We start from the raw sequence: 21,383 nt of genomic DNA on the forward strand, positions 1-21,383 counted from the left end.
TTCTTAGAGGGTGATTTCCTCTATTTTTGGAGGTGCTGTAATAGCATCAGCTTCCTCTTCTTTTTTTTCCTAAATGTGGCCTCATCTTGAGTTGTGTGTGTGCAATTTTGGGCACCTCAGTACACCTCCTGGCATTCAAGGAGTTGGGACACCACTCTCAGACTTAGGGTTTGGTTATTTTGGGTAGTCCTGTGTAGGTCCTGTCCAGGAGTTGGACTTGATGATCGTTGTGGGGCCCTTCCAATTTGGGATATGGATACTATGATTCTATGATTCTTTGTCACCATATAGGTGGTAGAATTTCAGGATGTACCTGATATTGAATCACAGTAAAGCAACATGGTCTTTGCAATACCTCAGAAGACCTCCAATGCAATTAAAAAAAAAAAAAAAAAAAGGAGAGAGAGAAAAGCAAACAGATATTCACTTTAAATAAATAGTTTGAAATATCCTTTTATAGTTTGAAATCAAGACAATAGTAGATGGAAAAGATGTGGTCTCAAAAACTGTTTTTACTCTTAGGTCTTGCTTTTGCTGAGGAACAGAAATACTGTAATCTGGTATACTTAGATAAGCTTCAGGTATAGTCTTGCCTTGTCTGATATTTCTTAGTTCTTACAGATGAGGTCTGACATTTGTATAAACACACCTTTCCCTAAGCATATATTCTATAGAATGGAATAAACATAATTAATGGGCAATAGATAAATATTTTATTTTTTTTAATCTTCAGTCCCTCAGAAAATGGTACTGAAACTTTTGTTTTTAGCCACTAGCTACCTGATATCTGCTTTGAAAACATTATCCACAGTACATTTATGATTATGAAGTTGATTCACTTAAGCAGAATGTACAAGGGCTTCTCTGAAAGAAATGCCTCCTATTTTATTATGTTGGCCCATAATGTCGGAGGTGGATATTGTTGGTATAGCATAGTGGTTGAACTTCAAGATCCAAACTCATTTCACATTCTGCTATAGTTTTATACCAGTATAACTCCAAATAAGCCAATGGGCCACAATCTACTCAAGAGCAATTCCTCAGTGCATGATTTACAACAGAATCTGAGTAGAATGAATTGTATCCATGTAGCCTAGTAGAGCCTTTAAAAAAAAAAAAGAAAAAAAAAACATAAACTCACAAAAATTACTTTCTCTATGCCTTGTTCCATTCAGTCAGGCAATCTAGCAAAATTTTCATTCTCTTTCGATAACCCTTTGGAAGTACTGAGGTGAAGAAAGCACACATGAAAGCGGTTTCAATTTTCACGAACTGCATTCAATTATATACCTTGGTTTGATTAATAGCAAAATTCAGCATTGATGAACCAACTAGTGAAGTGCTTAAGTTATTGAAATGAAGGCAGTTTTTCAGATAAATGGAACAATCATCTGATGGCTTCTAAGAAGGTTCTGTTTACCCCTAAAATAAAAAATATGTATCAGGAGACTTCATCAAGGCTGTAAATATTGTTTATAAATATTTATTAATAATTGCATTCAGAATGTACTGTTAAAGATATTAGGGTAAAATTCCTGGAGTCAGGCAATCTACTATGAACAGTATAAATTCTAAATACATTTGTACTTTGATCTTGTTAGAACTGTATGAGAAAATTGTACTTGCTGTTGAGATTAATGGGTTCTCTCCTTTGCCCTAGCTGCATGAAAGGCTATTTAGTGGTAAAGCTATGCTTTACTGAGTTTCCATTAAGTTTGTAATGCAGTGTCAGTGTTGTTGCTCAGTGTATTTGTGTACTCCTTTCGCAATTCCCAAAGGCCAATCTGCAAACAGCTCTAACAGAATGATTGGGGTTGGAAAGCACTTCTGCAGATCTAGTCCAACATCCTGCTCAAAAAAGTGTACACTGGAGGAATTCATCCAGGGCTGTGAAAGTGATATTTAGAATAGGTTAAGACATATTTTAGAAATTATATCTTCAAAAGGGGAGACTACACAACTTCTGTGAGCAATTTGAACCAGTACTTGACAAGTCCAACAGTAAAATATAAAAAATTAAGAAGTATGTTTTTTGGTCTTTAAACAAAATTTCCTGCTTTTTTAACTTGTTCTTGTTGCACCTCGTCCTAACATGGGGCACCACTGAGAAGAAGCTGGCTTTGTTTTCTTTACACTCGCACAGCAAGTTTTTATATGCACTGGCACCTACTGTGCTGCTCTACTTTGGTCTGAAAAGTCCCAGCTCTCTCAGCCTTTCTTCATGCAGATGCTTAGTAAGAGTACAGTGGACTACCGAACAGTACAGAACCTTCTCCTAGCATCCAGTGAGATAAAGGTTTGATCAAACTTATTCTTTTTTTTTTTTACTGAAGAGACGAAAGGGGTTACGGTGAGCATGTGTGCAGATCTTGGTCAGGCAAAACAGATTTATGACAGTGTTATGTTTGCAAAGAAAAATGGCAACATTTTTTTTCTTGTAGCATCAAAGCAGGAAATAGGAAAAAAGCCTATCAGATGACTAAAAATTAAACTTACTCTTATATGTAATTTTTTTTTCTATCTACATCTGTTATATCTATACAATGGTACATAAATAATTGTATTTTAATGTTGTAGTATAGCTCTACATCAAGAAATGCACTCTAAGTCTTCACATCTGTTTGGAGTTCTGAAATATTTACAGGCAGACCTGCCTCTGAAATGCACGACTGGTTATGATGGCTAATAATTTGGAACCTTTCCCCAGAGTCTTTTACAGGCAAAATGTGCTCTCAATTTGCAGTCAGGTAGCTGACCCTGCTCAAATTCTAACCTGAAAAAACTGAAAAATTTGCACTTGGAAAATTCAGCTCTTGGGTATGGTAAAAAAAAAAAAGAACAGTTGTAACTAAGGAAAAGGTTTTTAGAAGCAAAAGTAGAATTTCTGATAGCATTTGAATAATCTCTTCCACAGCATTTGTACAATTTTGTTGACTAATTGTTCTTCAAAAGTCACTTGAAAAATGAAAAAAATGACATCCAGAAATAGGAAGTTTAACAGTGATCTTTTTAATTTAGTTCAGTGTCCTAATAGCTAGAACTTCTGTCTCATCATAAAGCTGCCTTCACATGTAACAATAATAAGAGTGATCCAATGTATGTTCATGAAAACCACCACTGGGCTAGTGTTCAGTTTTACTTCAGATTTTGCTGCACATCATTCTGTTTATTCATCTCAAATAATAGCTAAAATTAGGGAAGTTATCAATTTGTCCACAAGATTTACCTGGACACATGTCTTCAACAACTGCTTCTACTTGCCCAGGAAGAAATGGATGGTGGGTTTTGTGTTTTGTTGTTGTTCTTGTTTGTTTTGTTTGTTTGGTTGGTTCTCATCATTAACATATTATTTATGTCCACTTATGGGAAAACAGGGAATCATGATATTAGCAAAATAGAATCCTCTCCTTTACCATGTTCAGTATGTCCATTACGTTCTTGTAGAACTGAGGTGAGGCTTTCTATATTTTCAGGTTACTACACAAGCATTCCTGGAAGTTGTAACTTTGAAACACAAGAGCAAGAATGGACAACTGTATGCGGATTAACACAAGACTCTGGGGATGACTTTGACTGGAATGTTAGCAGTGCTGGTGTCACTGGAAAAATGAGTCCTGGTACAGACCATACACCAGGTATTCATCTGGGATACAACAGAACTCTTTTAAAACTATGCAACATACTTCTATAAAACCACTATATTTTTAGAAGTCATCAATGAAAAAATTTATTAAGAGTTTATTTGAAAACTACTGAAAGATACAGATACTAATATTTTAATACAAAATAAAAGGGGATATATTTTTCAGTAATAATAAGTTACTATATTATTGATATTAATATTGTCAATGTTTCAAATAATCTACTTCTCCTAGAGTATTGTACAGTGATGATGATTAATGAACTCCTGGAAAACATGCTGTTTATTCACTGATCCGTAAAGAGCAGCTGAGGAGTCTGTGCGGATGCATGTGAAATGCTTAACATTCATAAGTAGGGTCTTAACTTTTCTCCTTGATTTTGGCTTGAGAGAAATTTAATTTCTTCCATAAATATCCCAATCTTTATTTCAGAATTGCTTCATTGTATTGTAGAAATTTTAATGGTTAGGAATCCTATTGTAGGTTTTCGTATGAGCAAGGAATTTTTTATATTTAAAATAGAAGTGTCACAATATCTACAGTTTTTCTTTTGAACTGTTAATCAGTATGAGCTCCATGTTTTAAGTTTTTTTGGTGTTTCACATTCCAAACTAAACAAAGACATCAGCAGGCAGCTGCAGCCATTTCTGTCCTACACATTAATCTTTCTTTTTCATTTACCAGATCCTACACCTGCTGCAGGAGCTGCTAGCCAAATCATGAGGAAAATGCTTAACTGCCACCAATCTCAGTTTGTCACTTTAGAAGAAGCAGATATTTATGCTAGTCTGTGTTGCCATTGGCTGTAAATGTGGAAATTCATTCCTCTTGAAAAGGAATGGAACAGAGAGAGATAGAAACTAATGCACCTATTCCAGACAAGCTGTTCCTTGCAAATCAGCAGTCTGATTTGCTTTCTTGCTCTTCCTTTGATGCAGCGTAATGATAAATGAAACACTAGCCCTCAGCTCTTCAATAAGATATAGTATATTTTTCCATTTCAGTTCCTTAAATTCAATTGATTTATCTTTTCATCTTTGAAATTACCTAGCAATCATAAGAAAAAAAAAGTTAATAAAAAGAGGAGATAAAGAAAAATGGAATTTCAGCAAATGTTTTCACAAAATTGCCTGTTTTTGTAATTTACTTGTATATGAAGTGAGCAAGAAATTTACGCATTGGCTATAATGAAAAGGAATCACTTGTCGGAATTGCGAGCAGTCTAGATACTGACTCCCTGTTATGTACAGAAATATCTGTCAATCCATTCAGAATGTTAATTTCTGAAAATTTTACATCATTTTAACAGAACAACTTACTGCATTAGTACAGTCTCTAGGAGAAGATAAACCCTGTGATTTAAATACGAAACCTTTAGCGATAAATTAACAGCTGTGTTTCAACTGTGTAACATTACGCAATCTGGCCACGGTGCAGCTTATTCAGGTCTCACTTGTAAAAACTTTCATTTCCATAAATTTCCATATCGTAATTTTTTCTCTTGTTCAAAAGCAAGGCACTTTCAACCTTCTACCACAGTATCCGTGAGGTATTTAAGCACTCAAAGGATGTAGCTGTTCAAGTGCAGAACATTTCAACCTCACAGACTTCAACACCTGGAAAAGCAGATTTATTTAATTTTCATTGCCTATTATGTATATAATTTTGCCATATATCATATATTATTTATCAAGGAGGCAGACACTCTGTTATCACAGTTCATTCCTTAGTATGCAAATTTTTGGAATCATTATATTTATGAATAATATGGTACATCAATGTAATTACAGTTTTGCAAATATTTTTTTCTCAACTGAGAAAATTTGTTTTCTGAAAAAGTTTGAAGCTTGACATGGCACCTAGATAAACCTATCTGAAAATCATTTCAAAAATTATTGCTTCAAGGGCAATAATAGAAATAGATTATTTCTTTGATAGATACTACTTATTGCAAATTATCCAAATTCTGGGTTTCATTTGACTGCTATCCAAAATCAATATTTATCTCTCTGAACTAATGCTCTCTAAGGCCTGTAAGCTTTTGTAAGTAGACTTACTAGTTCTGTGTACCAGCGCATTCCAGTATTTCATATGTGTATGCAGTTGAGGAACAGAAAGAATTGGCTGACTCTCTGAATGCTGTTAAAGAAGAGCTAGGTAGTTTGGGACAGTAACATTTGGAGTTCATAAACAGGACCTCCTCCTTACTGACTTTTTCAGGATCTGGGAATGAGTGTCAGTGTTTGCAACATGATTTAAATTTATTACTGTGATATGAATCAAGTATCTAAGCAAGGATGAAAAGGCAAAGTGAAGTCTGCAGAATGTTATATTAATATTGAATGTAGTAAACACAAACAGGCAAAGGTTTAACATCTCTAATTGAGGCTGGGTATACATGCATGTGGTAAAAGATAACAGTACCTGAGGTGTTAAAAAAGATTATCCTCCAAAGCATAAAGTAGCACTGAAAAAACTTTAAGTGTTTTTAACCTTTTTTTTACTAAGGTAAAGGACAGCACTTCTTGTATGTAAACTCAACTGCGCAGGAAGAAGGAAGTAGAGCGAGGATAATCACTACCAAATTCTTCCCAGCCAGCCTTGGGGTCTGCAGAGTTCGATTCTGGTTCTGGATGTTTTCTTCTAGGCAAACAGGAGTCTTAAAGGTAAGAGAAAATCACTTCCACTAAATCATGCCATAGTAATACTTCATTAATAGTATTTGAATTTCAGCATCTGAAGTGATCTCAATCTCAGAGACTGTTAGCTGTACTTCACCTCAGCTTCACTTTCGTCACACCAATACACGAAAAAATTCTGTCAACTTTAACAATAATGACTTTGTTCTAGTCTTATTTTCACTTGAAGTCCTTTTACTACCTATACAGGAATTAACACTGCCTATCTCACTATCAAAAACTATCAAAATCTTCTTTCCTGTGTACTCTGTGTACTCTTCCCACTCTAGGGAACCTACTTTAGCAGGTGGCTGGACTAAATGGTCTCCAAACGTCTCTTCCAACCCCTACGATTTTGTGAATCTGATTCTGTGATAGTTCATCATAACTTTTTTTAAGCAGTTTTCATACAACAAGCTTGTAAATTTATTATTTGAACACAGCTTTTAAAATACTATGTCATGCCTTCAAACCCATTATTCTTCTCAGTTTACATTACTTATCCCTCCACATATTCAAACTCTGCACATTCAGATTAAGAAAATAGAACAGCAGGTAAAGGTCAAGAGCAGTTACTGATTAAATTGAAGTAAAAAGCACACAGTGATTATCTTTTGGATCTGTTGGTAATTATCCATGAAATATTTGTTTTAAGTTCAGTATGCAAGAATGTAGACAAGATTTTTTTATTTAAGGAGTTTATAAACTGGAGTTTTTTCAGTCATTGCAGAACACTTAGAATTAGTAAATAAGTAGAGTTCTGTATGTATTTAGGTGCCAGCCAGAGTCTGCTTTACTTTTTTCCTTTTTTTTATTCTTAAACCCCTTTCAAACAAACTAGTTAACTTTGATTAGCTTTGATTTCAGAAAAGAGATCCATGAAGAATTTTCTTAATCCAGCACACAAGTTTTCCTATCAGCAGCATTGCTTTTTTTTTTTTTTTTTTTGGTGTAGAAACACATTAAAATATCAAGAATAAAAAGGAACTGCAATCAGTTAAATAATAAAAAAAGTTCCAAAAGATTATACAAAAAAAAAAAAAAAAAAAAAAGGAGGAAAAAAAAAAAGAAAGCCAAAAAGGCAACAGCCCAGTGAAGATTTTTGCTCAGGCAATGGAGGTGAAAAAAGTCAAATTGTAGTAGGAAATCTGAAGGAAATCTGAATATTGTGTTAGAATATAATAATGTCACTACTACAGCTGATATTACAGGCATTATCTGATATACAGCTTTCTGCAACATTCTTGTCAGATCTGTATTAAAAGAAAAGACTGCAGAGAGAGAATATATGCAGAGATGAATACTTAAAATGACTAAATCTGTAGAAAGAAAAATAAAAATGAAGGATGTCTCAATGTAAGTAGATGTAGTAGAGCTTCTCAAAATAATGTAAAGCAAGAAAAAATGTTATGGAAATAATTCTATTTTAACACAACAAAGGGAACATTCATTGAGATTAGAGAAAGAAGAACTAAAAGTACTTTCTCTTCTTTATTCAAAATACATATTTCAGTGACAGATTTCTATTACCATAAACTTTGTATTTTTTTACAGGGAAGCAAAAGCATAGGGTATTATTGTTATTAACTTTAAAAAGGTTAATTACAATATTCACAAAAACTCCTCTTGCATTAAGATAGAATGAATGTTATTTTAAAAAGATCTGAGTACTAATGCTTTGGGATATCAGTCAACTAGTAGCCAACAAGATAAGAAAATTATTTCATAATGATTTAGTACAAAGCATAAGATTTTCTTAGAAGTAATTGGCAACAGCCTTTGAGAGTTGATTTATTCAGCATTAAACACAGTACTAGTCTGATATATTAATTAATATACTCTTAAAAGGAAATAATTCTAAATATATATGATTTTTATTGTGTAAATCCTGCAAATGTAAATTTAAAAACATACATTTTTCTTCACGTTTGGTAACTGTTTAGTTGTTTTTAATGAAACGGTAGAGACATTGCAGCATGAAATCAAGGTTATTTTAACATCTATTGCATTCCAGTGACAATCCTATTTTTCATGTGTCAGAGAGACAGAGAGCATTCTGCTTTCATTAAAATGTGGCATGCTTTTTCTATTAGTTTATTCCAGGAGTTTGTGAGTTTGTCATACAGTTGAGAATTAAAGCCAATGTTAATTCCCGAAGTGATAGTATAATTCTAATATATTAGTCTTCTGCCTTGATATTTGTTGATACTAAAGGAAATGAGGTGCAATAAATTTTTGAGTAGGATGGCTCAATTTTACTGAAAATGGCTATGTTTTCATTGCTTCAAACTCATGTTTAAGGCAAGAAAAAGAAAAGAGGCACCACTTCAAGTGTTTCTCCAGAATAATAATAAATGGTGATTCTATTTTGCTAATCTGCTCATGGGCTTTAGAGAAACAATTTCATTGTTCCTGTATTTCCTATAGATCCAAGTAAGTGTACAAAGATGACTGCCAAGGAACAAAAATAGTTGGAAGACATGATCTTAAGGATATGGAGTAGAAAACTTAGCAGCTTTATTCACTGGAGTCATTTTTTTAACTGACACGTCTCTGTTGCCTGGTATATGTTGTCTTTCTCAAGATTCTCCTGCTTCCTAGGCTGGTGATTTAAGAAAGCATGGTAGGAACCTATGGAGAACACACTCTTCAGAGTTACTTTGACTTCTTGGTTATTAGCCAATTAATTAACCTTCCAGATGGAACATAGTACCTTCCTGTATAACAACTGCTAGAGTCAGGGAAAGTCGGGAAGATTCTTGAAGAGTCAGCGTGAGGGTATGAGACAGCCACATGAGTTCTACTGCTGATGACTAAGTAGAAAATTACAGTTTATATTTTGTGACCTTCAAAAGCATGTGCTTTCCTTACCCTCAAAATGAGAAAGAAGCTGAAGAAGATGAATTAAGGAGTCTCTAACACAGAAAACGTGGTGGAGAATTAAAACTGAGTCATGATTTTAAGCAGGGGAATGGGATTTGTGAAACAATGCCATTCACATATGGACTACAAATGAACGAGCTGGTAGAGGCACCTTGGAGAAAGACCAAGTGGCAACTATAATAGCTTCTCTCATGCATTTGCCTCTTGAAGATTATCATGCTAAATTCTTCTTAGAATCTCCATGAAGTGTGTATTGGGATATTTTCAGTCTTCAGCTTTTAACTCCACAGTAAATGAAGTGATAGTTCTATTTTTGCTAATTCCTGTTCTTTGTGATTTAGACTGTGTATGAACTCCAGAAAGTGTGTCAGTACAAACTGACTAGTTAGTGCAATATATGCTTACACTGAAATTAAAATGATAGTATTTACCTTACAATTAGTTTGAGCATGCTCTCCACAGCCTGGTAGATAGTTATTCAACAGGATTTTCGCTGAAGGTGCAGACTTAGATTTACTGTTATTGTTTGGTTGGGTGGGATTCATTTTATTAGCTTTTTCCTCTTTCAAGCCTTAAATTGTTTCCACTACCAGGCTAGCTAGTGTGCAATTCGTGTGTTGCTTTGTGGGGAGGTGTTGGAAAATCTCTGAAGGCACTAAGCATTACAGCACTCTAACTTTCGAGGGCATTGGAGAGCTTTTCTACCGTTCATGTGCTGCGTATGTTTACAGATGTACTAACTCAGCACTGCTGAGCAGAAACTGAGGATTATTCTCATTTCTTTCTATGTCAGCCTTACTCAGCAATTATACTATGTGTATCCTTATGAAAAAGCAAAAGTCTTCTGTACACTAAATAAACTCAAAAAATGCTTCAAACTTCAGAGACAAAAGTAACCTTTGTGAAGGATACACCATGACATCTTTTACTTTCTGTGGGCATAATCTCTGAGAGATCTATATTCCAAGCAAAAGAAACAGACATCATTTTTCTGAACTCAGTTGTAATCTCATCTGATTTACCATATATTTTAAATTACATATTTTTTCGGAAATTTCAGCTTCAGCTTTTAAGAGGCATACAGAAAAATAACCACTTTCTTGATTAAGTAGTGGATAAAGACTTGAGGAAGTGAAGTAAATGCATTCAGGAGCACTGCAGCAGAAAGTTTATTTCTCATACTCAGCGGAAATTTCTAGGCTGGCTTGTGTGTACACAGCAGTCTGTATTCCATTTGAGATCAGTCTCCATGTAGACATGATGTACTTCTCAGTACATACAAAGACCTGCTCAAGCAGGTAGCATGCTTTGAAAAACCTCTCCTACCAACTTGATGATAAAGCACACATAGAAGCATCTGATTTTAAACTGTGAGACAGTCTTCAAATAAAGAGATTCTAGTATTGTCTTCAAAAGTGTTTGGTTCTTCCCACAACAGTTTTTTGTTCATCTGTGAAACTTTTCTATTAGGTGTACCAAATGCAATATTATTATCTCAGTATTAGCCTTCAAAAAATAGAAAATGTCGTTGCATGACACAGTAATAGCTAAAACCAACTAATACTGTTGTATGTTGTAAAGATTTAGAGTAATGAGACTGTAATATTTCATGATTGGTGAAACAGTGAATGGTCCCTGTGATATACATACAGATGTTGTAACATAGTCTTGACTTTGCCTGCAGTTAGTCTAATTGGGAGATTCAGCTTATTAAGGACTTATGACCTGATATTGTGAATGCAAATAGTTTTTTTTTCATTTTTTTAGTGGCTTAATTCAGCTATTTTTTCTCAAAATTCAGCATGCTTTTTAGCTTTTTGGAAGACTGTTGCTGGATAGTGCTGTTACACAGTCCTATAATACAACATCAAACTTGGCTATGTTAGGTACTAATTTGGATTATTGTATGATAGTCCTCTTGCTTCTCCTCTCTTCCAAAACAGAAACAATGTACAATTGTTTGGTCATTACAAATATTTTGGTCAATGCAGTAACTTCTGTAAAGTATGTGGTTTGGGTTTTTATCTTGTTTGTCTCACTAAGCTGGCTGGGAAAGTCAAAGATATTTAATTACACATATAATTAATATGGATTTAAGTTTATAACTTTCTTGAGTCTCAGATTCTGTGGGACTCTTTTCATGTTCCATTGTTTAAGTGGGATGCTAAAGCAGAAACATGAACCACCAGGTCAACTAATGAATAATTAGATTATAAACTTGAGAGAATTATAGTGTTCAAAGTGTGAAGAGGAAAGGATAACAATTAAAATGTCCTGTCTCTTAAAGAAATAACTATCAGCTGGAATGGTTGGAATATGCTGACTTTCATTGCTCCAACTCTTTTTCATTATATCTGACCCTGGTTTAAATTTTTTGAGGATTTTGAACACCTGAATGAGAAATGCAATCTACATAATTTCCAGAAGCCTGTGCATGACATTAATCCACCAAGTGTTTACCTGTGAATTCACTTGTCATTCCTACTTCTTTCAGTAATTTTCTTTATTTTATATTTGTTGTTGCTAAATATGTTTAGGTTAACTTACCGTGAAACATAGTATAAATTAATTGTACAAAACTAGAGGCTTTAAAGCTGAATACTGAGCCAATCATCTATGTCTCCAAAATCTTCACCTAGTCTATCAATTTTAAGAAGTTCATATTTTAGAAATGAAAGGGTAGCTCTTGAACATTCTTAGTCTTTTTTTCAGTGTTTAGATGAAATTTGGGTTAGGTCTTTAGTCCTTAGCTTCTATATGATGAGACAGTCGGTAGGTTTTTCAAGTAGCAATTCTCTTAGCAATTCTTTTTTTTTTTCTTTTTGTTTTCTTTTTTTTTTTTTTTTTCCCAGAGTAGCTTTTTACTTGCAGCTGAGTTAGAATGAGCAAAAGTATTTAATAACTTTTGTATCTCACCAAGAAAGCTATATTACTCTGGCTAGACATATTCCTCTGTCTCTTCTTCAGCACTGAATCAATTACATCTCTTGGACTTCTTGGTCAACAGGTATACTCAGTTGAAGAACATGGAATGGATATTCTTATGTGGTCTTCTAGCAAAAATGAAGAAAACAAATGGATGTATGCAAATGTGGTCCTTTCCAGTAATGCTCCTTTCAGAGTTGCCTTTGAATTTGAGGTGGGGCAGAGTGAACCCACAGAATTTGCTCTTGATGACATTTCTTTCACCCTAGAGTGTGTGGATGGAGGTATGTTAATACAGAAATATTTACGATACTGTTATATTTTTAGGCTGAAGAGGAAAACTGTTATTGCATATTGCATTGAACATCTCAAATAGTATGATCTGGCTTCTGCCACACAAACTAACTGAATCGAATTCTGTAAAGAAAATTAGCTGAATTCTAATACCTTATGAAGCCATATGTATTCTGTAAGAAAGTAAATTATTTCCTTAGCAAATCAAATGCCACATATGATAAATTATTAAAATTTATTAATAATTAATAATATTAAAATATTAAAATTTATGTGCAAATAGAGATTCTAATAAGAATGTAAACCATTCCTAATCTAAGATTTCTCTATAAATCTTTATTCATAAGGATTCATAAGGATAAGGCCACAAAAGATTGTGGCTAAACAAATTCCAATGCAGACGTTATAAAAATATTCTTGAATAGCTAGAAATCTGTACTGCTCTTATTGTTCAGACTGTGTATTGAGTTAGTTGTGAATCTATTCAGTGCACTGCTTTGTTAATTTTGATGATTAAGCAGCTCCTTGAAGAACTAACCCCACAGAGATTAAAACAAGAAGTGAAATATATATTCAAGTAGGTGCATTTACTTAGATCTCAATCTGAAAAAAAATTTGATTTTCCAACCAGTAGGCTAGCTAAGGAAAATACTGTTTTGGAATGTATTATAATGAACTGCAACCATGTACATAAACAAGTGCTCGTCATGTTAATACCCTTTTCAAATTGTACCTTAAGATATATTTAGTCATTTACATGTGTAATATAACAAAGTAGAAATTTTGAAATAATATATTTTGAGTACTTGGGATTAACAAGCCCTTGGCTTCTATTTCAACAGTGTATATAAATCAAATTTCTATTTTTTATGGATCTTTGCTAATTTATTATGAACAAGTATGTATTCCTACCCCAGGCAACATTACAGGACTGGGGTAGAGTGGCTGGAAGACTGTGTAGAGGAAACAGACCTCGGGCTCGGCTGAACATCAGTTGATGGTGTGCCACCTTGTCCCAGGTGGACAAGAAAGCCAACAGCATCCTGGCTTGTATCAGAAATGGTGTTGCTAGCAGGAGCAGGGAAGTAATTCTACCTCTGTAATCAGCACTGGTGAGGCTGCACCTCAAGTACTGTGTTCAGTTTTGGGCCTCTCACTTGCAAGCATGACATCAGGGCCCTGGAGCATATCCAGAGAAGGGCAACAAAGCTGGTGAGGGGTCTGGAGCATTTATGAGAGCCTTGTGAGAGCAGCTGAGGGAGCTGGAGAGGAGGAGGTTCAGGGGAGACCTTATTGTTCTCTGTAACTACCTGAAGGGAGGTTGTAGTGAGCTGGGATTCAGCTTCTCTTGCATCCCTAGTGATAGGACTAGAGGGAGTGGTATCACGCTGTGCCAGAGGAGATTCAGACTGGATGTTAGGAAATAATGCTTTTCAGAAAGAGTGGTCAAGTGCTGGAATGGCCTGCCCAGGGAGCTGGTGGAGTTACCAACACTGGAGTTGTTCGAGGAACGTTTGGACATTGTGTTTGAGGCACATGGTTTAGTGAGAACTATTGGTGATAGGTGGATGGTTGGACCAGATGATCTTATGGATCTTTTCCAACCTTAGTAATTCTGTGATTCTATGATTCAGATAAAGGAATAAGCATTTAATGATGACTAGAAAAATATAATTTGCAAAACATTGATTGAAGAATGATTTTGTCGTGGTTTTTTGTTCTTATCACATTACATCTCTTTTGCATACTATGCTGAATATCATCTTCCACTCCTTTCAGTTCAAAGCCTTCTATCCTTACATCATTTTCTCTATACCTCTGTGTGTAACCTGTAGCTTACATTACATATCCCATACATTCTCCTAATGCTTCCACAATTCCAAATTCTATTAATTCAGCTCCTCACTCAGCCTGTCTTGCTGACAGACTGACTTTCAGACATCCTAATTCCACGTTCCTCACACATTCTCTACCTCTGCCAACCAGTCCACAGCTATGCATGCACCCTGACAATTCTGCCAGTTCCTCCTACTATCCATTTGTCCAGCCTCCTCCAGTGTTAGTCACTTTTTCTGTTGCACCAGCTGTGTATTTCTACATTTCTAAGAAAATCAAAGGCAATCTCCTGATGAGTTTGTGACTTGATGTATCGTCTCCTCCACAGATCAGAAATAATATCTAGATATTACTTACTTGTGTTTTGACTTTTTGTTTCTCTAGCAGTTTCATATTGCTTTATGAAAAGTCCTATCCTAGTCTGCACCCTAGGGTGGGTGCACCCAGTCTGTGCTTGCAAAGAGGCAAAAGAACTTCAGAAAAACTGCATAATTAAATAAACCTTAGTTACTTTAGGAAGAAGAGCTGAACTCTGACACTTTAATCAAGTGCCTAACAAAATGTAGCTGCTCTGGACAAAATGCTATTTTTCACTGATAACTTAAAAATTGAGACAGTGAAATTTGAAAATATTACCTACAAATAGTATGAAATCAGTGCTGTGTAAAGAGAAAGTTCAGTATACCGTTCTTGCAGATATTTGAGCAAGAATATTTTGCTTTAACAGAATTGGTGGGTACGTTTATCTACTACACTGCCAGACCTGCTTTGATTTTTGTTCCTCCTGTTTATTCAGAGACTTAGTTCAGAGAAAAGTGTGTATACCTGCAGTACAGGTTTTCTGTAATGTTCTTTCTTTCAGGAGGTAACTTTGCTCCTGAATATTTTTTCCTCTCACTGCATTATTATTTTTCAGCTGTTCTTTAATTACTTTGGGTTTCCTGAGGCAACATGTTCTAAACAGAAGCAATCACAATTTATCTGGTTGGGAGCTCTAAGCAATAAAGCATTACCAGCAGCTCTAATTCAGCTGAGATTTTTATTTGTTTTTAAGTAGTCAACCCTCATTAGACAGGACAGTTTCTTCACATTCAAGAATATTTCTGAATGTTTGAACAAAGAGTGATCAAACTAGTCCCTGGCTTACTACAGAAGTAACTTCTAGCTGATGCTCATGCATGGAGGAAGCTGCAGTGCCAGCTGCCAGTGGCACAAAATCTAACTTGGTTCAGAATTAACTGCTAAAGGAAAGGTAGTCTTATCACATTTCAAAGACCACTCTTTTTTTCTGATATAGTGTGTGAAGTTTTTATATTTCCCAACAGTACTCTACTCCAGAGATCATCCAAGCAAAAATTATTTTTGCTTATGGAGATTGTATATTGGTAGAAGGTATGCCTCATGGTGATCATCACTGACTTCTGCTGCAACCTGTCATGTGGTGAAGTTCTGCACTAACCCTGCTAGCCCCTCCTTAACATCTCTCTGTGAACTTCTAAATAGTACTGCTTGAAGTAAGCAAACACAAATAGGATACATTGCCTCTGTGTCGTCTGATCATGGCAGAATTGCACAAAACTCTGTGTTGTTTCTCTACAGTTGATCTACTCCTGCAGATGATCTTTCCTACTTTCCAGAGGAGCTAATATTGCAAAGAAGTTCCATGATAAAGGAAGTGACAAAAATCACAACATTTAGTACAGTTAAACTTAGAATTTCAGATTAACCATGGCAAGAAAAAGATCCATCTTGTATAATGTGCCTCCAGCAGTGCCCATTTGTGGATGCCTGGGAGAGCAGTGAGCATTCATTCCCATGATGCGTTCCCCACTGCCAGCCATTTCTGACTGTTTCCCCAAGCCACATGTAGGTTCAGCATAGTGATTCACTGCTTTTTTTACCCTTGAAAATTGAAATTCCCATCTTAATACCAGCAAATTTTTTAGTACAAACAAAATATATTCTGATGCTTGTGTGAATCTAAGTTTATCTTCACAAGCAGAATAGCTGTTCAGTGTTTTCTCTTATAGGCCTTGAAAACTATAAAAGCAGTATTTAAGTATTGATGATTCACTCTTCTGTCTCTTAGAATTTCTTCAAGACTTCTCTATATTGTAGTTTCAGGTGTCACAGAAGATGTGTGTCTGACAGACCTAGTCCTGAAGTTCCTTCAGAACAAAAATAATTTCCACTGACCTCCTAAGAAAAGCAGAATTAGGCATTGCCTAATATCTGTGTTTACCCAAAAGAGTAAAGAGGAGAGGATCCCAAAGGGCAGGAACAGCAGAGCATTTTCTTATTTCAAGCTGAAAGGAAATGGACTTTACCACAGACATCTTTTTAACAGAAACCGTCTCAGATGAATGTTCATAACAAAAACACAGCAGAATGCAGATTGCTCCTAAGAGTTCTTCATTAAACGTAGTAAAGCACTGTGGCACTTCATGTAGATCTCATTTCACTAGGTCTTATAAGAAAGGCCTATAATTCATACCTTTATCTAACAGCCTGAAAGGTTTTGCTGATGGTTCTACATGTGTGCATTGTGTGTGATGTGATAGATTCTGCCAAAGGCTTAAAGGGATTTTATGATCTGTCTCTGAAATTGAACATCCCCAAGTGTGAACATGAGACATTCTGGAATGGTTAAGTGCTTGAACTGCACATAGTACAACATCAGATCATGGGGAAAAGCTCTGTAGAGGACATTTAACTGAATTCTCTAAGTTGCAGAGCCAAGAGAATCATTGTTAGCTTGTCTGCTCATGCTTGTAGTTAAGCAAGTTGAGAGCTCAGGGATTCTCCCTCCTCAAGGGTGAGATATGACTCAGGGGAAGTATGCCTCTATAAACAAAGGAGGGGAAGAGGGAAGCAAGGAAGTGATAGAGAGCTTGGGGGTATTTGTGAATAGTTTCTCTAGTTAGTCTCTCCCTGAAACAAATCAGAATGTCTTATATATCCCCTTTGCTTGGCAGAGATAGGACATTTCTGCATTTATAAAGAAAAGAAATTATGACTCAGAGTTTAACACCTCAGGGAGATTCTTCAGCCTGATTCAGTATCTTTCAGTGCACTTATCTGACAGTGAAGCCACAAGTTTTGCTGATTTCACAGGAAGGGAAACAGGGAATACTTCTAATGTGAGATAGAGTGCATAAACTAGCATAATTAGCGTCAAATGTTGAATGGAGTTATATTGTGCATAAATAAATATAATATATTGGCTTAAAACTTTTTATTTCTCTCTGCCTTTCAGTGTTTCTCTGCACAGAATATTGAAATCTTCTGATTCAAACTAGATGCCTTTTGGGAAATAAAAGTCTTCGGATTTATTAATAGTGTATGAGAATTGTCTCATTAATTATGAGTCTCCCAAACCCATCTGTTTACACCAAACAACAGCAACAAAAAAAAGGGCTTCAATCACAGAGATGACGCTTTACCTTGCTTACTTTGTTCATAAAACTCAATGTATTTTCTAAGTGGGATAGAGAAATAATTTTGGGGAAAAAAAATAATCATTGCACTACATTGGAGAGAAGAAAATCTTCAGATTCTTTATTAGGTAAGACTTGGCTTTCTCTTCAACAAGATTTAACCACAAGCTGAGATTTATCAAATTAGGCAGAGCTTACCAGGATGCTCCTCTCAGATGATGCTAAATTTGGACCTGTACAAATTACCTTTCATTATAAGTTAAGCTGAGAAATAAAAGAGTTAACATGGCATTGTGTTATCAACCCATCTATGATTCTGAATCTGTCCTGATTCCTGATTCTCTTTTCTCTGCACTAAATCTTTTACCTTTTCTTTTTGTCTTTATACAAGCTTTGATGTTACATTTTATTTTCTAGCAGAAGCTTTACTGGCACAAATAAACACTCACAGATAACCTGTAGTAGTATTTGAGTAAGTTCAGTGCAATGAATTTTTTAAACAAGGTTATTTCCCTGTAGACACTGAATGGGCTGATTTTATGCTCTGATCCAATGTGCGCTGAAGTGAAAGCAAAGATTACCACTGATTTCTACTTCATTAATGCACTGGATTGGACCTGTAATTAATTTATACTCTCATCTAATGGAAACTATTGGAGGAGTTTATTTTTGACTCTTCTAGCTATGGTTAGTATGTCCTCAGTTTTTGTTAGATTTAGTAGGTAAATTACTTATGCAAATGTATCAGACAGGTTGTTAGTTCTCAAGGGTCTGATGCAGGCCCATTAAAATCAATAAGTCTTTCAATTTACCTAAATGGACTTTAAAGCAAAGTCTGATACAACGGAACTAATGCTGCATAATAGCATGTGGTAACATTATTTCATGCTTTCTGGTGTTGATTTTAATGCCATTGGCTACTAGTCTTAATTAGAATTCACTGTCATAGATGGTGTATAAATATTTACGGAGACCTACCTGCACTAGAGATCTTGGCATCTGAACAAGGCAGGCAGAAAAGAAATGCATGGCGTGGAGATCTTGTTTCATGTAAGATAAGCATTCTTGTTTGTCTCTGACTGTACTAATAACTATGATATACAAATATTTGTATTATATTATCCTTTGGGTAATAGAGGCTACACTATCTCCAGTGGCTGGACTCATATGGCATGTGGTAAAACCTGGCATGCTGTCAGGAAACAGGCTCAATGCTGTGTGCCCAGTCACACAACATGGTCCACAAAAAGAACTGTGTAACAGAGCATCTGCACACAGAAAATCTTCATCTGCATACAGAAAGTTGGTAAAACATTTCATTGTTTTTAATAAATCCACATTCCACAAATATATAACTGTGTTGCAGACCATGAGCACTTCACTCATTAAAGACTCTTCATACAGTATAGGCTCCTTATTTCTAAATCGTCAGTTCCTGAACTCGATGTAGTATAACAGATGTTTTGGTGATTAACACATTGAAATAAAAACATCTGTAAAATCACCCATTTTATCTGATAACAATGAAAGACAGGAATACGCAGCTGTAGTTATTACACTTCATGAAGCAGTACATACAAAATTTGGTATGAGATTTTTAGTTTTTATATCCATCTTAGTGTACTGGGCTTGCATGGCAAGTTTTCATTAGAGGGGAGCAGCAGGGGTTGTCTTTGTAAGCAGAGCCCAAAAGCTGCCCTGTGTCAGATAAGAGCCAGAGCTCCAAAAGTGTCTAACTACTGCCAGATCTAAGCCAAGAGCAATGCTGTTTGTGCCTCTAGGAGTGCAGATTTAACGAAGGGAAAAACTGCTGCACAAAGAAGCTGGAGAGAGGATTGAATAACTGAGAACATCCTTGCAGGTACCAAGGTCTGTGCAGAAAGAGGGTAGGAGCTGCTCCAGGTACAGTGCAGAAGTTCCCTAAAGCCTGGGAGAGGCCCATGGAGGAGCAGGCACCACAAGAAGCAGATCTCCAATGCAGCCATGGAGGAGCCCACAGAGCAGCAGAGGATGTGTCTGAAGGAGGTTCAGGACAGCCTCTGTAGGAGCAGCCTCAGGCTGGAGCTGCAGCCTGTGGGGAGCAGCTGACAGTGTGGCAGGAGGGTTGGGGGAGTGTCTGCCTGTGGCGCAGTGCTGGAGCAGTGCCTGAAGAGATGCAGACTATGGGAAGCCCACACAGGATCGGTACAGGAAAGACAGGATTGCATAGGAGGGACCCCATATGTAGCAGGGGCAGAGAGTTCACAACAGAGTAGCAGAGACAAAGTGTTATGGACTGGTTGCAGCCCCATTCCGCATTTCTTCTGCCCCTTGTAGTGAGAAGGTAGAAGACAATGGATAAGAGGAAGGTGTTAGTGTTAGTTTGCTTATATTTTTCTCAGTGCTCTGTTCTCTTGGTGTCAGACAATAAATTATATTAGTCTCCCTGAATCTGTTTTGCCCATGACAGCAATCAGTGCGTGATCTTCCTGTCATTGTCTCAACCTGTGAGCCCTTTTACATTGTATTTTCTTCCTCAGTTTCTTTGAGGAAGGGGAGTGAGAGAATGCTGTGTTGGATTTGAGTTAGTTATCAGTAAGAAACCACCATGCACAGCTACCCATTTTCTCTTCAAAGTGCAAGGATGCTGGTAGAGTGGTATCTCTTTGTCTACTGTTTACACAAACCTCATCATATATATCTGTAGAGTGGGTATACTATTCAAACACGTACAGAAGTTTAAAGTTAGATTTTAAGGCTGAGAAAGGTGAGTACACCCTTGCGCAGCTCATGACCATGGAAGATATTTCTTACATTACCATCAGCTCATTTTTCCTTGCAACCACACTGCAATGTCAACATTGTAACGTTTTAGTTTAGTTCTCCCTAGTGAACAAGGAAACAGAATAAATAGTGCCACTGTTAAGAATGAAATATGCCAGCAGTACATATGCAATGATGAGCCTAATATAAACAGTTACATAGCAGCTTTAAATGTAACTAATTAGTTTTGCGTTAACGATATGTTGCTTGTGATTTCTTTTCAGTTTGTTATTAATGATTTTTTTAGATTTGCATATTCCAATTAGTCAGTTTTAACAGATATATATAAATCAATATTTTATAAGTTTTCAAAATTTTTTAGCAGACGGTTAATTTATAATTAAGAAGAAAAATTATATCCTGCTTTATGTAAAGAAACTAGATTGAAATGAGGAGTAGATTTTGCAGATCATGGAAATTGCAATCATTTAAGAAATGTCATCCAGTGTATAGTCTTTGTATTGCATCTGAAACCAAGCAGATATTGAATTTAAATACTTAAATGTGAGTTATTATGCAAGATGATATTCTTAAGGCCTTTGACATATGTTTCCAAATTATTTATTGTCCTGATCTAAATTCAGTGTTTTGCTTTGGGTTTTTCTTAATGTACTGAAAACATAAAACAGAGTTAACAAGACCTCCAGTTAGCCTTCCTCTTCAATTAATCTCTGTCACAAATTGGAGACGTCTTCACTGCTCTTGGTGAATTCCATACACTCTAAAATAATTTGTATGCAAGTCAGGAAGAACTTGTTTCTATGCATTATTTTCTAACAACAATTGAAAATCATCGTACAAAAAAAATAATCCCTGATTTATTAAAGCGCCCAAGTATTTGCTTAATTACTGAATTTAAAATAGGATCACGTGCATGCATAAGCACT

At 35.7% G+C, this 21,383-nt stretch overlaps 1 protein-coding gene across 1 annotated transcript in view; it reads left to right on the forward strand.

Annotated features, from left to right (window-relative positions):
- MALRD1 (MAM and LDL receptor class A domain containing 1) overlaps positions 1-21,383 on the forward strand; it is a gene marked incomplete at both ends in the record, with an annotated part of 206,527 nt that overhangs the window by 137,602 nt on the left and 47,542 nt on the right. The window contains 3 exons of the mRNA XM_079538377.1: positions 3,474-3,635; positions 6,150-6,307; positions 12,210-12,411. Of these exons, the coding sequence (XP_079394503.1) occupies positions 3,474-3,635; positions 6,150-6,307; positions 12,210-12,411 (522 nt within the window). The remainder of the gene's footprint in view (positions 1-3,473; positions 3,636-6,149; positions 6,308-12,209; positions 12,412-21,383) is intronic.

Source organism: Tetrao urogallus, assembly GCF_951394365.1.
Source record: "Tetrao urogallus genome assembly, chromosome: 7".
Lineage (NCBI taxonomy): Eukaryota > Metazoa > Chordata > Aves > Galliformes > Phasianidae > Tetrao > Tetrao urogallus.